This window comes from Lagopus leucura, unplaced genomic scaffold (genome assembly GCF_019238085.1).
Source record: "Lagopus leucura isolate 7727_CA_CO unplaced genomic scaffold, USGS_WTPT01 Super-Scaffold_100050, whole genome shotgun sequence".
NCBI classification, from domain to species: domain Eukaryota; kingdom Metazoa; phylum Chordata; class Aves; order Galliformes; family Phasianidae; genus Lagopus; species Lagopus leucura.
In genome coordinates, this window is record NW_024962296.1 from 2212504 (window position 1) to 2225951 (window position 13448).

General features: G+C 60.9%; 3 protein-coding genes across 7 annotated transcripts in view; 1 reads left to right on the forward strand and 2 right to left on the reverse strand.

The window, feature by feature from the left end:
* The window catches only part of RAD54L2 (RAD54 like 2), a 63377-nt gene extending 60813 nt beyond the window's left edge, over positions 1-2564 (forward strand). The window contains exon 23 of the mRNA XM_042885415.1: positions 917-2564. Within this exon, the coding sequence (XP_042741349.1) occupies positions 917-984 (68 nt within the window). The 3' untranslated portion in view covers positions 985-2564. The remainder of the gene's footprint in view (positions 1-916) is intronic.
* LOC122187681 (semaphorin-3D-like) lies at positions 2478-9526 on the reverse strand. Of its 4 annotated transcripts, none has more exons than XM_042885419.1 (17): positions 9514-9526; positions 7548-7830; positions 6305-6465; positions 6156-6218; positions 5933-6052; positions 5749-5851; positions 5546-5674; positions 5323-5468; positions 4939-5053; positions 4796-4865; positions 4573-4717; positions 4276-4498; positions 4092-4174; positions 3713-4020; positions 3561-3625; positions 3328-3458; positions 2478-3260 (listed from the first exon to the last, which is right to left on the reverse strand). In XM_042885419.1, the coding sequence occupies exons 2-17, from the start codon at positions 7648-7650 to the stop codon at positions 2892-2894; spliced, it is 2334 nt and encodes a 777-aa protein (XP_042741353.1). In that variant the 5' UTR covers positions 7651-7830; positions 9514-9526; the 3' UTR covers positions 2478-2891. The 4 variants fall into 4 exon arrangements, with proteins under 4 accessions (XP_042741353.1, XP_042741354.1, XP_042741355.1 ...); XM_042885420.1 differs by lacking the exon at positions 9514-9526 and having other exon boundaries at positions 3713-3870; positions 3979-4020; positions 7548-7951; XM_042885421.1 differs by lacking the exons at positions 7548-7830; positions 9514-9526 and having other exon boundaries at positions 5753-5851; positions 5937-6052; positions 6305-6332.
* A 2648-nt stretch (positions 9527-12174) lies between these two features.
* RBM6 (RNA binding motif protein 6) overlaps positions 12175-13448 on the reverse strand; it is a 53672-nt gene continuing 52398 nt past the window's right edge. For both annotated transcript variants that reach the window (XM_042885416.1, XM_042885418.1), the window contains exon 23: positions 12175-12471. In XM_042885416.1, the coding sequence (XP_042741350.1) occupies positions 12346-12471 (126 nt within the window). In that variant the 3' untranslated portion in view covers positions 12175-12345. The remainder of the gene's footprint in view (positions 12472-13448) is intronic.

Genomic DNA, 13448 nt, shown 5'->3' on the forward strand with positions numbered 1-13448 from the left:
AAAAAAAAACAACAAAAAATGAACAACAAAAAAGAAACCAGACACAAAATCACCCCACAAACGATCTGTCGTCCTTTTCAAATTCACTGCTAAGCAGCACGAGGGCTCCTGGCCCTTCTGGGGCTGCCAACAGAGGTAGGTCCTGTCCCACAGCGCCCACTGTGGGGCTGCTGCAGTGGGCTCAGCCCCAGGCAGGACAGGGGGCTGCGCCCAGCTGGTGGCTCTGTGATGGAGCCGCTTCCCCCCGCCCTGCACAGAATCTCTACCTTAATTTATTACATGAAGGCGTCATATTTATTGCTTGGGGGACTCTCTCTTTCTAAATTAATTTCCGTATGAACGCAAAAGAAAGAAATCCGTGAAGCTCTGGCCTCCATCATGCCTTGGAGGCTTGTCAGGCTGTCTGGCAGGGGAGCAGCTGAAGCATAGAGCAGGTTGGCTGTGGTTTCATAGCTTCCCTTCATCACGCCGCATCCCACGGGGGCTGCAGAGCAGCTGGAGGGACAAGGAACCCTCTGGTGCTCTCAGGAGCTGCTGTGCTCCTTCCGCGTGAGGAGACTGGATGGGGAGGAAGGAGAGGCAGCTCTGCAGGGCTCAGGCGAGCCCTGAGGGCTCTCGGAGTGGAGAATGCCTGGTCGGTGCTCGCTGGGAGCAGGCAGGGCAGTGCAGGATGCGCTGCCATCCTCTGGCAGGGCTGCGCGCGCTGGAGACGCGGTATGGAAACAATAAAAGAACTGTTGCGGGGCTTTCCTAGTGTCCTTCTCTGTTCAATGGCTGTTGTCTGTCAAACATAACCACACCGTTCGTAGAAGCCTTAGATCAACAGTTTAGCTATGCAAGTTACTTTAATTATTATTCTTTTTTTTTTTTTTAAGACAAACATTAAAATAGTGCTTTCTTCTTTAACATATCCTAGGAGTTGAAAACCGAGGGGTTCTGAGCAAACTGCTGGACAACTTGTCTTTGGATGCACCATGGAAATAAAAATCAAACCCCCCCACAAAAGTAACAAAGCAAATTAACTGATGGTGTTCATGCAAGTTCCTCCAAAGCCGTGACAGTGCTGCGTTGTGAGTCATGCCCTCCCGTGCTCTGGGTGTCCGCCTGCGCACAGCCCTGTGCCGCTGATGGTTACCAGCGTGCCCCGCTGCCCGCCGCGTCCCCGGGAGGCTGTGGTTGCCGGTGGATTTGGGGATGGGTCGTAGCAAAGGGTGGTCCTAGGGGGGAGAGTGGGAGCGGAGTGGCAGCGGAGCCCCTCCGCAGCCGGCCTTCCTCATGATCCCTGCGCTGTGTCCCCAAGGTGTCCCCGCTTGGCCCCGTGCCACTGCAGGTGATGGAACTTAGAACGGCTCTGCAGGCGGCCTCCCTGCAGCTCACCAGGTGCCTGCCCTGCTCCCAGGCACCCTTTGGACGCAATGGGGTCCCCCCTTGAAGAGGGTCCGTGTCCCCACGCCCATCAGAGCCTGGCCCAGGGGGGGTGGCCATCAGCGCTGCCTGCAGAGCTGCAGGGACAGCACTTGTGCGTCTCCTCCCTCCTCCTCCCAGCACCGTGGGGTTGTGCAGGTTGTTCTTAAGCGGAGGGACCTCTATGAGCCCTGCAGCACCTCTCCCAGGGATCCCCACCCTACATCCCTTCCCTCAGCATGTGGTTCTGCTGCAGGGCTCCTGTCCTGGCCCTGAGCCTGGAGCGGCGCTTTCCCACCCGGTTCAGCGCTCTCTTTATTTTTGCTGCTGACTTTCTGTCTCCCAGCGACCGGTGGAAGCAGTGGGGCTGGGGGTGATGCTGGGGGCAGCCCTGCAGGGCTCTGCCTGGAGTCTCACAGACCCTAAGGAAGAGCTTGGGGTGGTGGGGCAGAGTCCCAGAGGCAGGGTGGGCTCTGCGGGGTGCTGGGGGGTGGCTGCGGATGCGCACACGAAGCAGAGGGTTCCAGCAAGCAGAAGGGTGTTTGCTAGAAATGATGATGTATTGTGGCTTAGTGACAGCAGTGAACAGCTGAGCACCACCAGAACATCACTCTTGGGTGAGGGGTCGAAAGAGGCAAAGGGCAGCAACACCTTTGCAGCTGGTGTTGCTCGCCACACTTGGATGAATTGTGTTCATGCAGGGGAGGTGGGCTGGGGGTGTTGGTCACAAGGGCAACGCAATGTGATGCTGTGGGGATGGTGGCTCCGGGCAGCAACAGAGGATGCGCTCCTTTTGCTGGGACAATGGCTCAGCGTCTGAGCCTGCAGCGCAGCCACGCGTGCGTGGAGCCTGAGTGAATCTATCAATAAGTCTCACTTTGGTTTTCCTGTTTTTTGGGGGTTCTTCTTTTGTTTTTTAACTACCGCCTTAGTTTGTGGTTGGTCTTTTGTGGTTGGAAGGAGGAGCACCCAGCAAGGTGGGTGGGTCGGTGCCCCACGCATGATCTCGTGCTTCCCTCTGCTCTCTGTCCAACAGGCTGTACTTGCTTGAGCTCCCGGAGCAGAGACTTGGAACAATTTGTTGTTTATATGATGTATTTATTTTTACTTGTGTTTCATGTCATTTTTTTTTTTTAATAATAAATTGTAAGTTGGTAAAACTGCCTGTTGTCCCTCTGACTCTGGAATCCATAAAAGCAACGAGGGCTGGGATGGGAGAGGCGGGCACCCCTCAGCCCACTGGGATGGAGCTGGATGTGGGCACTGCGCCCACCGCAGGTCCAGGTGCCACCAGGTGCTGGGAACCACACGCAAGAATGGCTGCTTTCCATTCTCAACCGCTTGTCTTCCTTACTGCTGCTAAGAACTGCCCAGGGAAGAATGGGAATCAACTCCTCAGGGCACACAAGCTTTGCGTCCAGGAGCTGTGCCAAGGCGGACAGTCCCAGCACGGTGTGAGGTAGTCGTATTGGAGAGGTTCTGTGCCCCTACAGCCTCCAGGGCTGCCGGCGCACACGGCCGCTCTTGCCCTCGGGGGCGCGGTGCTGCCACTTCTGCTGCCAGGCCTTCTGCCGCTGCCGCTCCCGGAGCCGCAGTGCGGTGCAGTAGGCATCGAGGCCGCCGCTGCCCGGTGCCCCCAGCGCCCGCGGCTCTGTCCACGTGCTCTCGGCCCCTTTACCACGGCGGTGCTGCAGCTCCGTGGCCTCGTGCCGGATGACGTGCAGGCTGTAGCGAGTGAGGGGCCAGGAGAAGGAGCGCTCCACGGCCCGGCACTCATAGGTGCCGGCGTCCTCCCAGCCCAGCTGGCGGATCAGCAGCCCCTGCTCCAGCACCACCACGCGTCTGCCGCTCCTCACCTGGGCACGAGCTCAGTCAGGCCCTGCTGTCCTCCTCACCTTCACCCCCTCCCCGCTGCCCTCATACCTCACTTAGCTCCAGCCCCTCTCCACGCCGCACCAGCCACCGCACTGCTGTCTGCGGGGAGCGCGCCTGGCACTCCAGGAACGTGGAGTTCTTCTCCACACCAAACACCGGCTGCTCCACGGCCGCCATCCCTACATGGGAATGGGATGGGGTCAGCCCCAGCGCGGCCCTCCCCGACGGCAGAGGGTGCCGGCAGTGCCCCGCTGCCCACCAGTCCCAGCAATGGCGCTCACCCTCTGCTGTGTCCTGGCACTGGCTGAGCACATCGGCCTTCAGCACGTCCTGGCAGCGGGCACGCCTGTGGGACAGTGGATGGGGATGTGCTGGCACCTCTTTCCAGACCAGGGCTTGCAGGGAACATGAGGTGACCTCATGGCATGCTCACCTCTTCTCCGTGAGCAGCAGAGAGGTGCAGGCACTGCCATCCCACGTGCAGTAGGGGTCTCTGGCCAGGCAGCAGTCCATGCAGGTCTGCCCATAGAGCTCACAGCGGGACAGGGAGAGCTGCAGCAGCCCCTGTGTGCTGCTCACCAGCAGCTCCTGCTGCTCGGGCACATCGCAGTGGTCAGTGGGACAGGGCCTTGGCAGGCCTGGGAGTGAAGGGCTGGGGCCAGATGCCCTGTCCCTTGGAGTAGAAGCATGAGGACTCACCCGCTTTGGTGACAGCTTCATGTCCAGGATGGGTGAAGGCACCTGGAGGGTGAAGGAAGGCAGTGAGGCCTTGCTAGACACCGGGCAGTCGTTCCCAGTGAGTGCCTCCATACCTCAGTGACGCTGATCTCCTCCAGGCTCACAGCCTCAGCACCCGCCTCACCGGGCAGCCCCACCTTCAGCACCTTCCCATCATCTGCCAACACAGAAAGGTGTTGTGGGGTGGGGGTCTGACGCTGTGCACACACCCTTTGCCTGGCTCCATTCCCCATCCCCAGCACCGTGCTGAGCCCCGACCTGTGCCAAGGAAGAGCACATCGTAGTGGCGGCCCTCAGCCTCCAGCCGGTGCACCAGCAGCTGCCGCAGCCGGTAGGGAACGTTGGCACGGAGCAGGACGGGCCGACGGCCCAGCGGGTGGATGGGCTCCCACATCAGCTGGTGGGCGCGCACAAAGCTGATCACCTCATCGGGGAAGTCCTTGGTGGAGCGCAGCAGTGGGTCGTACGTCTCACTGGGGCACTGCAGGGAACACCGAGGGATGTGTCACGGCTCGGATGGACCCTCCTGATGCCACCTGCTGCCCGCATCCATACCGTGCCAGGGCGGGGGTAGGGGACGCGGGCCTTGTACTGCACCCAGCGGTGGTCGAAGCCCTCCTTGTGCGCGAAGGGGCCGCTGAAGGCTGCTCTGACTGCAGCCATGGAGTAGACGCAGACGGCGGAGCCGCTGAACACAGCACTGCAGGGCAGCTGTCAGTGTAGCAGGGTTGAGGGCTGGGGAGGCTCATGGATGCCCCGTGCGCAGGAGTGGGCTCACCTGGATGCTGTGAAGAGGCCGAAGACGAGGGGGTTCTGGGGGTCTCGCGTTTGGAGGAGGAAAACGTCCTCTGTGAGAAGAGAGAGAGGAGTGGCAGGGCGCTGGGTGCAGCATAGCAGCAGCCCCAGGAGGGAGGCACTCACCCAACTGGTCAAAGTGTGTCTGCGTGCCCTGGGGCCCGGGGATGGAGCACAGCAGGCGGGCCTTGAGGAACGTGCTCCAGCGGTTGATGAGGCCACGCTTCCCTCCAACGTCGTTCTGATGAGCAAACAGCGCTATGCACACCTGCATCCACCCACCCAGCCCAGCACCAGCACTGGCACGTGGCCCTAGCCCCAGCCCCAGTCCCTGCACTGCCTGGGTGCCCAGGGATCTGCAGCAGATCACTGGCAGAGGTGGGGGCCGTGCTCCTGCTCACAGGGGATTTGGGGACTGGAGAGACCTCGGGTGACCATCAAATCGAGCCCCACAGCAGGGATGGGGACTGCAGCTGGGGAAGCCAAACGCCCACCTGGCTTCACACTGACCTTGCAGACCCGGGCCACCCTGGCGTGGATGTGCCGCCGCTCCCACTGCCCGCCCTCCAGGGCCGTCTCACGGAAGAAGACGTAGACCTTGTCGTCATGCGGGTTGTGGGTGTCGGGGATGGCGAAGGTGCCGATGAACGTGGGCTCTGCGAGCAGCAACATGGCATTGCCCCACGCCCACAGCACCCCATGGGGCCACCAGCCAGGCCCAGAGCCCTCGTACCATGTAGCCAGTGGTCCTGGTGCTGCTCTGTGCGGATGTAGCCCCGCTCAGCCCCGCCGACCTCGGTGCGGAAGAAGGCGGCACTGCTGCCCATGAAATCACTGGAGGTGCCCGAGTACAGCTGCCCATCTGTGGGGCAGTGTGGGCATGGAGCAGCTGGGATTCGCCACAGACCCCCACAGCCCCCGGTACTCCGCTCTTACCGACCAGCAGTGCAGCAAAGGGCTGCCGGGGGCTGTAAGGGCACCGTCCTCGCCCCGACTGCAGGGAATGGCTCAGCAGCCGCATCACGGGGATCCCAGGACCCTGCAGAGAACGGGGGGAGAGGGGCGGTCGGTCTGCAGCAGGGCTGCACTGCCACCAGGCACTGCCACAGGGAGTCCCCACCTGCCCGCGGGCTCCCAGCTGCACAAAGGCACAGATGGGCTGATAGGCGCCGGTCCCGCAGGCCAGCACATGGCTGCTGTTGTAGGGCTGCAGGAAGCGGATGAAGTTGGCGCACTCGGTCTGCTCAAGGGGAGACAGCTGTTAGTGGCAGGCACGCTCATGGTGCTGGGGCTCAGCTCTCAGTGCCCAGAAGCCACACGCAGGTTTTCCCAGCCCCGCTCACCTCCACATCCTTGCCTGCCAGCTGGCAGTGCTCTACCTGTGCTCTGGGTGCTGGCCAGGAGATCTGCAACCACACAACCGTGGGCTGTGATGGGGACGCGGTGCCAGATGCTGGCGCTGCCCGGCACGCACCCACTGCCCCACGCTGACCTTCTCAGGCTCCCTGCCCGGCTGCTCCAGGTGCAGCAGGACGATGTGGTTCTTGGCTCCTACCATCAGCCAGGTCCTGTCCTCATCCAGCAGCAGCGCCTGGGAGCCCGGCGTGTCCCCTGGGGCCAGCAGCCACCGGGAGCTGTTGGACTTCAGCAGCTCTGAGGGGACAGGGTGGGAGGAAGGGCGGCATTGAGGGGACCCCCCCCAGCGTGAGGCCAAGCACGCGGGTGGGAACGAGGCGCTGGGGACCCGGCTGTGCACACTGCAGTGTTAAGTGCATGGGACGTGGGCACCGGCGTGTCCGCAGCAGCTGGGAGGAAGCGAGCGGAGTGGCCCTGACGTAGTGCAGGGGAAGTGCACAGGGTAGTGCAGGGTAGCACACAGGGCCAGGCAGGGGCTGCCACGTGCTTCCCACCGAGAGAATGGGGTGAGCGGCTGGATTCCTGTCCCTGCTTCCACTGCACAGTGGCTGTGGCTATGGGTGAGACACATCCTCTGCTTTGTGCCATTATCTCCCAAGGACAGGGTGTTTTTCCTCCCCCCCTCCCATCTATCTCCTGAGCCTCAGCATCCTCGATGTGAGCTGACCCCGCTTCCTGGGGTCACCACCTGCCCCACAGCACGCCCCTCAGCCTGGGGGGCTCTGCACCTCCATCCCCTCGCTGGTAAGGTTGAAGCCCCGCTCTGCAGCCCCACACCTTCAGCACTGCTGCAGGGACACAAACTGTCCCAGTGTGACCCACACCCACCTCTCTCCGTGCCCATCCTTCCTGCGCTCCCATGGCATCACTGCTGTCATTTCCTTCTGCAAACTGCTCACGTTTCCCCCCCTCACCAGCTCTCTCTCTCCCATGCTGAGCCCCGACGTGAGGCTCTCAAAGGCCCTTTTATTTTATTTATTTTTTTTTTCCTAGGGTTTTTAAACCTAAACTTCTGGAGCCTCTGTGTCCTTGAACCTGCTGCCCCTCGCTGTCCTGTGAGTCACATCCCGTGCCATTGTTCCATTGTTCCCCAGCCCTCCCGATGCTGGGAGCTTCCTCTGCTGCCTCTGCCCATGGCTGCGGCCCCATGGATCCCCCACCCCACGGAACCACATCCCCGGGAGTGGAAACACCTCGGATGGGGACCGCGTGCAGGAGGTGGGACAGAAGTCGGTGGGGACCTCCAGGGGACGTAGCCACGTGTGGGGATGCCACAGCCCTGTGCCCCCCACCCTGCGCTCCCACCTCCAGCCGCTCACCTCTGTACGCCACACGAAGACGCGGGCTGTGCTCTCTCCACGTCCCGGCACTGTGCGGCCGCAGCAGCAGCACCCAGAGCAGGGCTGCAGCCAACGGGGCCATCGCTGCGGGCACGTGGCCTCTGCCCGAAAGGGAGAAGCTGCGCTGCGATGCGCTCTGCCCCAGTGGCGACCTGCGTGAGCCCAGCCCGGGCCGGGTGGCAGCCGGGGGTGGCACCTTCCTACAGACACCACGCTTCTCCCGGGGGCTCAGTGCAGGCGGAGCGTCCTCGGATGGAAACAGCTGCGGGCGATGAATCCAGGGTTAAGCTAAACACTGCCGACAGCTTCAAATAATCAACTCCTGCGAGAGGGGCTGCTGCCGAGGGCAGGCGCCGAGCGAGGGATGCTGGCAGCACGTTTTGCCGTGCCACGAACGGGGCAGGAGCCCAAACGCTGCGGGGGGAAGGGCGCCGGCAGAGCTCCGTCCCCAGGGACGGAGGAGGGCTGAGCGAGCCCGCAGCCACCCCCGCCACGTGCCGCCCCACAAACTCCGATTGTCTCGCGGCTAATCCAGAGCCCCGCGGGCTGCGCTTCTTGGGTTACAGCGGGGCCGGCAGCTGGGGGAGAGCTGGGGATGGGGCTGCGGGATGCGGCAGAGCCGGGCAGCAGTGCGGGCAGGCGGTGATGGGGCGGCCATGCCTCGTCCCCGTGCGTTTGCCACCCCGTGGCTCAGCCTATGTCACTGTGTGCTGCCAGCGCCACGCGTGCCCACGGCTGCATCTGTACGTTGGGTGGCCCCACGCATCCGCCCTGCCCGTGCCTCCGTCCCCCGGGGGCCGCTTGATGGATGCCTCACAGCTGCTCCACCAGGCAGAGGCAGCTGTCGTCCCTGTCCTGCTGACCCAGGGCCGCTGGAAGGGATGGATGTTCACAGAGCTGGACCTCGAAAGCAGAGCGCTGTGCCATGCCAAGCCCTTGGGACCATGGTTTGCACACAGCCAGCGGCCTCAAAGAGTGAGGTTCCCTCAGCCTGGAGATCTCCAGGGGCACGGCCAAGTTCCCAGCACCATCCACACCCTGGTGCAGTGTGTGGGCCGAACACAGCCCTCATCCCTTGACTGAAATGGCGACACCTGATACAGCACCTCCTCCTCCATTTTCAGAGCTGGCTGAGCGCGTGGGGGCTAAAATGTGAGCGGGGCTCTCGGGGTGAGATGGGGCCCCCAGGTACCCCCAGGCCACACCTCAGACCCTCAGCTGCCAAGACGTTGCGCAGAGTCCCCCCATGGCTCACAAACCACAATTCTCTCGTTCCCAGCCCCTGTCCCTGCAGTGCTGCACTGTGCAGGAGCATTGCCCAGCACACGGCTTCAAACCACGCCTGGGGTTTGGGGGAACATTTCACATCATTGGGGTTTCCTGTTTAATTCTCAACCAAAGGAACCAAAGGAGCGATGGAGCCCTGCCTCGCATCCTTGTGGAATTTGGGGAGATTAGATTAGGGATGAATTCTTCCCATATTTCCCTATAGCGCTGCTTTCAAACTGCTTTCAGACTGACCTCCCTATCTCTGGCTCATAAACCATCGGGGTGTTTGTTTCTCTGCCACATTCAATGCTCTCAGCTCTGCAGGAGAAATCCGTACACCGCACCAAGACACACACCGCTGTGTGCTGAGCATCACACCAACCTGTCCCAGAACACCAACCACCCCAGTGCTCCCATTTTGGGCTACCAGCCATCCCAGCGCCCCCACCCTAAGCACACCAACCACCGCAGTGCCTTGCCCCGCCGCACCAACCCCGACCCCGACGGCACGAAGCTCACTCAGAGCCACGGCGCTCGAAGGCACAAAGCGCACGCAGCCCGACCCGGAGCGGGACCGTCCCGCACCCAACAGAGCTCTGCGGCTCCGGCTCCGGGGCACGGCGCTCCCCCCGGGCCGCCCGGCTCAGGACGATTCCCGCATCGTTCCGTTACTCACCCGGGAGCCGCGGAGCCGCCGTCCGCCGATGGCAGCACCTGGGGCTCTGGGAGGGGCCGGGGGCTGCGCCCATTCCGTCCGTCCGTCCCGCTCAGCCCCGCGGTGCGGGCAGCTGTTGCCACCTAGCGGTGCGGGGCTCCGAAACGCTCCAGCAGCTCCACGGAGTGCAGGGACAGCGCAGGAACCCGTCGGGAGCGGCTGACGGAAGCGGTCCGCACGTCGGAGCCGTGATACGAGCGTCGGAGCCGGGAGAGCGGCTGTGCCAGCTGCGTCTGCGGGGTTGGGCAGGGAAGACTTTCCCCGGCCGGGTTGATCCCGAGGAATGCGGGCAGCTCCGGGATCCCCGTGTCTGCACCGTGCCAAAAGGGCGCCGTCCGAGCGCGGCGTGCTCACCACGCGCCTGGATGGATTTGCTCTGGCTGGGCTGGCAAAGGAGCGCCCGCGCTCTGCTCGGATCCGCAGCACAGGGGGTGGCCGTGACGCCAGGGTGGCCGCTGCCCCCGCTGCTGCCCCCGCCTCTGAGCCCCTCCGGGGCGGCCCTCGCTTCTCACACCGCTGGGACCACGAACCTCCCGCAGCCGGGCTGCTCCTCTCCTCCCCTCCCCTCATCCACCCAACGCGATGCCAGGGGGAATAACGCAGTACAGGGAATGTCGGGCCCGTGGGTGCCCCACTGCCGGGTTTTCCACCCTGGCAGCTCCGGTGAGGTGGAGACGAGGCAGCTCCCAGCCTTCCCCAGCTCCATTTGGGAGCAGCTCCATTTGGGAGCAGCCCATCCTTCCATTGTGCGGCCGCAGGGCTCCATCCCCTGGGGGTGCAGTGCTCTCATTTCCCCTCTTCCTTGCAGACAGGATGCCGAGGTGCATCGAGCAGCTGGAAATCCTCCCACGAAGGAAAGGGAGATGGCCAGACTCAGAACTTCTGCATGGCTGCAGTGTGGCTCTCAGCTTCATTCCGGCCAACCCTGGGGTCTGCAGCAGCTCAAACCCCATCGATGACCTCACAGAACGTGGATACATGGAAGGGAATTGCTCTTGTTGAAGGGCTGAGGCCCCGTCCTGCAACAGACACAAGGATGGGGTGCAAAGGGTTTGAGCTTCCAGCTGTGCAGCAGAACACGGGCAGTACAGCTCCAGCTCCACAGCGCAGAGGGTCCTAAAGCACTGTTCAATGAGTCAGTATCGAAAATCAAAGGCCATCTACAGCTCTTCTTTGGGAGCAGCAGCTCTCACTGTGCAGGACATGTGGATCAGCCTCCTGCTGCTGCACTGTGACACGCAGCAGTGGCAGCAGAACCACTACCACTGGAAATACTCTTGGAAATAGGAGAAAAGCAATTAAAAAGGGATGAAGGTAATTGCAATACAGCTGTGGCTTCAGGTGAATGGTCTTTAAATAAATATCCTGTCAATGGTATCGAAAACATTGAGGACAGCAAAAGCACCCCCCCAGGTTTGGTTTGGGTTTCTACACCACCGCCATGCCGTTATCCCTAACAGGTCACAGCACTGCCCTGCATCCTGTATCCCTAACAGCATGAGTGCTCTGCAGTGCTGGCTGTGTGCACTGCACGGCAGCCCTGTGTTTCTGCAACCCTTCCTGCAGACACTCGAGGGAGCCCACATGTTTTGCCCGGTTCTCCTCCGGGTTTGGAGATGAAGGGGAGGAGCACGCGGGGCTCTGTGGTTTGGCAGCACTTGTTCAGGCTCTCGTTTGGGATCCTCCCTCTCTATTCCCACTCTCACAGAGCTCCCAGGCTGTGGACCAAAACAAACTGTTCCCCAGCTGCTGGTTGAGGGCTTTTATTGTAAGACACGAGTGTTAAGGTGGCTCTTCCTCCACCTGAACACAGTCCTCTAAAGCAAACTCCTTGAGCAGCTCCTCTCCCTGGCTTTGCTCCAGAGCCCCAGGACAGGGCACAGAGTGGGTTTCCAGCAGCAGAGGGCTGCCTACCAATCCTTTATGAAGGATGCTCCTTGCCCTGGATGCACGTCTCACTACATGGACTCCCCAGCACCGCAGGTTCCCCTGCATCCTCCATTGCTGGGTGCAGCACTGATGTAGCAGCAGTGCTCCAGGGTTACCTGTGCCAGAGGTAGAGAAATGCAGCCTCGACAGGTCTTCTGTTCTCCTCAGAAGTTGTGTGCTGCTGCAGGTGGTCCTTCACCTCCCAGTCTTGCTGTCTTCAGCTTCCCCACGCCTCTGGTGGGTGAGCAGCAGATGTGTGCAAGCCAGGGCAGCTCCATCACCACCTGCTGAGGGCTGGGCTCAAAGTCTGCTCCATGCTGCCCACCAGCACGCACCAGTCTGCCCAGGCCACACTCAGCCCCAGCACTGCTGTCCCAGCTGAGCTCACACACACATAGCTCACTTCCATCAGCTTCAGCCAAACCGCTCTGCACACATCCCTGTCCCAGGAGCTGCCTCTGTGTGCTCAGCACTTGCTCAGAACGGCTTCCTTGCTAAAGGTGAATCCCAAACAGGTCGCTCCCCGTTCCCTACCTGGTCTTGGGGCTGTCCTCTGCTCCCTGTCCCCACAAAGTGCACAGAACCAGGAGCACACAGCCCAGCCACGGATGTAAGCTCCAGGCCCTCACCAGCAGGCAGCTGAACACGATGGCAATCCTCCAAAGCAACACATTTCAGGCAAGAGACAGGCACTGACAAATTTTCAGTTTTATTAAAAAAAATCTAGCAGCAAAACCTGTAACAATTCAAAAACAAACGAACAACAAAAAGAAAAGAAAAAAGAAACAAAAACCAACCCCCGAGAGAACATTACACAGAGAAAGAGACAGAGATGGGAGACGGCCTTGGGGTTCTGTCCACCATTTACTCAAGTTCCTTATAGCGGGCAAACATCACTCTCCTGACAGCATCACGGTAGGTCTCGTTGGACTGCCTCCTGTTGGGCCTCCCCTGGGCCCCCAGCCCAGCTCCCCTCTTCCGATTTTCCGCCTGAAACAAACCCCAACCACAACACATCTTAGTGATTTCTGACCGTCACCCACTGCCCACAGAGAAACAGGTTTCCCTGGGCTGCTTCAGGATGGCCAACTGCTCCCACGTGGATGGGTGAGAAGAGGAAAAGCTGTGCTCCTCTAAAAGCTGTAGGCCTTAGCAGCAACAAAAAACAGAGGCAGGAGATGCCCTGTGGGAACCAAACCGCAGGGACTGGCTGTGGAGATCAGCACCTGCACGTTGGGTTGGAGTGGGCAGCCAAAGCAGTGCCAGCAGGCAGGAGGCAGACACATGCAAGCAGGAATCAAAACAGAGCAAAAGAAAGCAACAGCAGGAGAGCTGGGATCCCAGGGAGCTGTCTGCAGTTACCTTGTACTTGCACAAGCTCAGCAGCTCTCTCTTCTAACAGCGTTCCCATGGAATCTAGTAGCTCACTTTGAAAGTCAACCAATGTTTAACGACTAGCTTGGGCAGCCAGTGTCTGAATTATTCAGTAATACCTGCCAAGAGTCAGCCCAGGAGATCCGGCCCGAGACTGAAAGTTTCCCTTGCTTTTAAGTCTGACTTCTCTCGATACCAGAGCTGTGATCAATTAGGCAGGGAGATCAAAGTGTGGTGGGCTTGAAGCGGGCACACGGCTTTGTCCAGCAGGATTTGGAAGAGGGAAGAAAGCACATCTCTCTGGGAGGTGCCTGTAGGAGCTGCACGAGGGCTGTGCCTTGCAGCAGCTCTCCCAGCCAGGCCAGGGAGCCCCAACTGCAGGTCAGACCTCCCAGAGCGCATCCCCGAAGCCAGCTCTCCAACTGAGCCCATTTTATGGCCACAGGAAGCTCTCTGGGAGGACCGAGCAACAGCTGGGGCCCGTCCCTGTGATGTGAAGAGGAAAGCCTTCCTTGTGCGCGTGGGCTCAAGCAAATACACGCCACAAAGCCTCAAATATTTGTTTTTAATGATACAATTGGCTGCAAACTGAC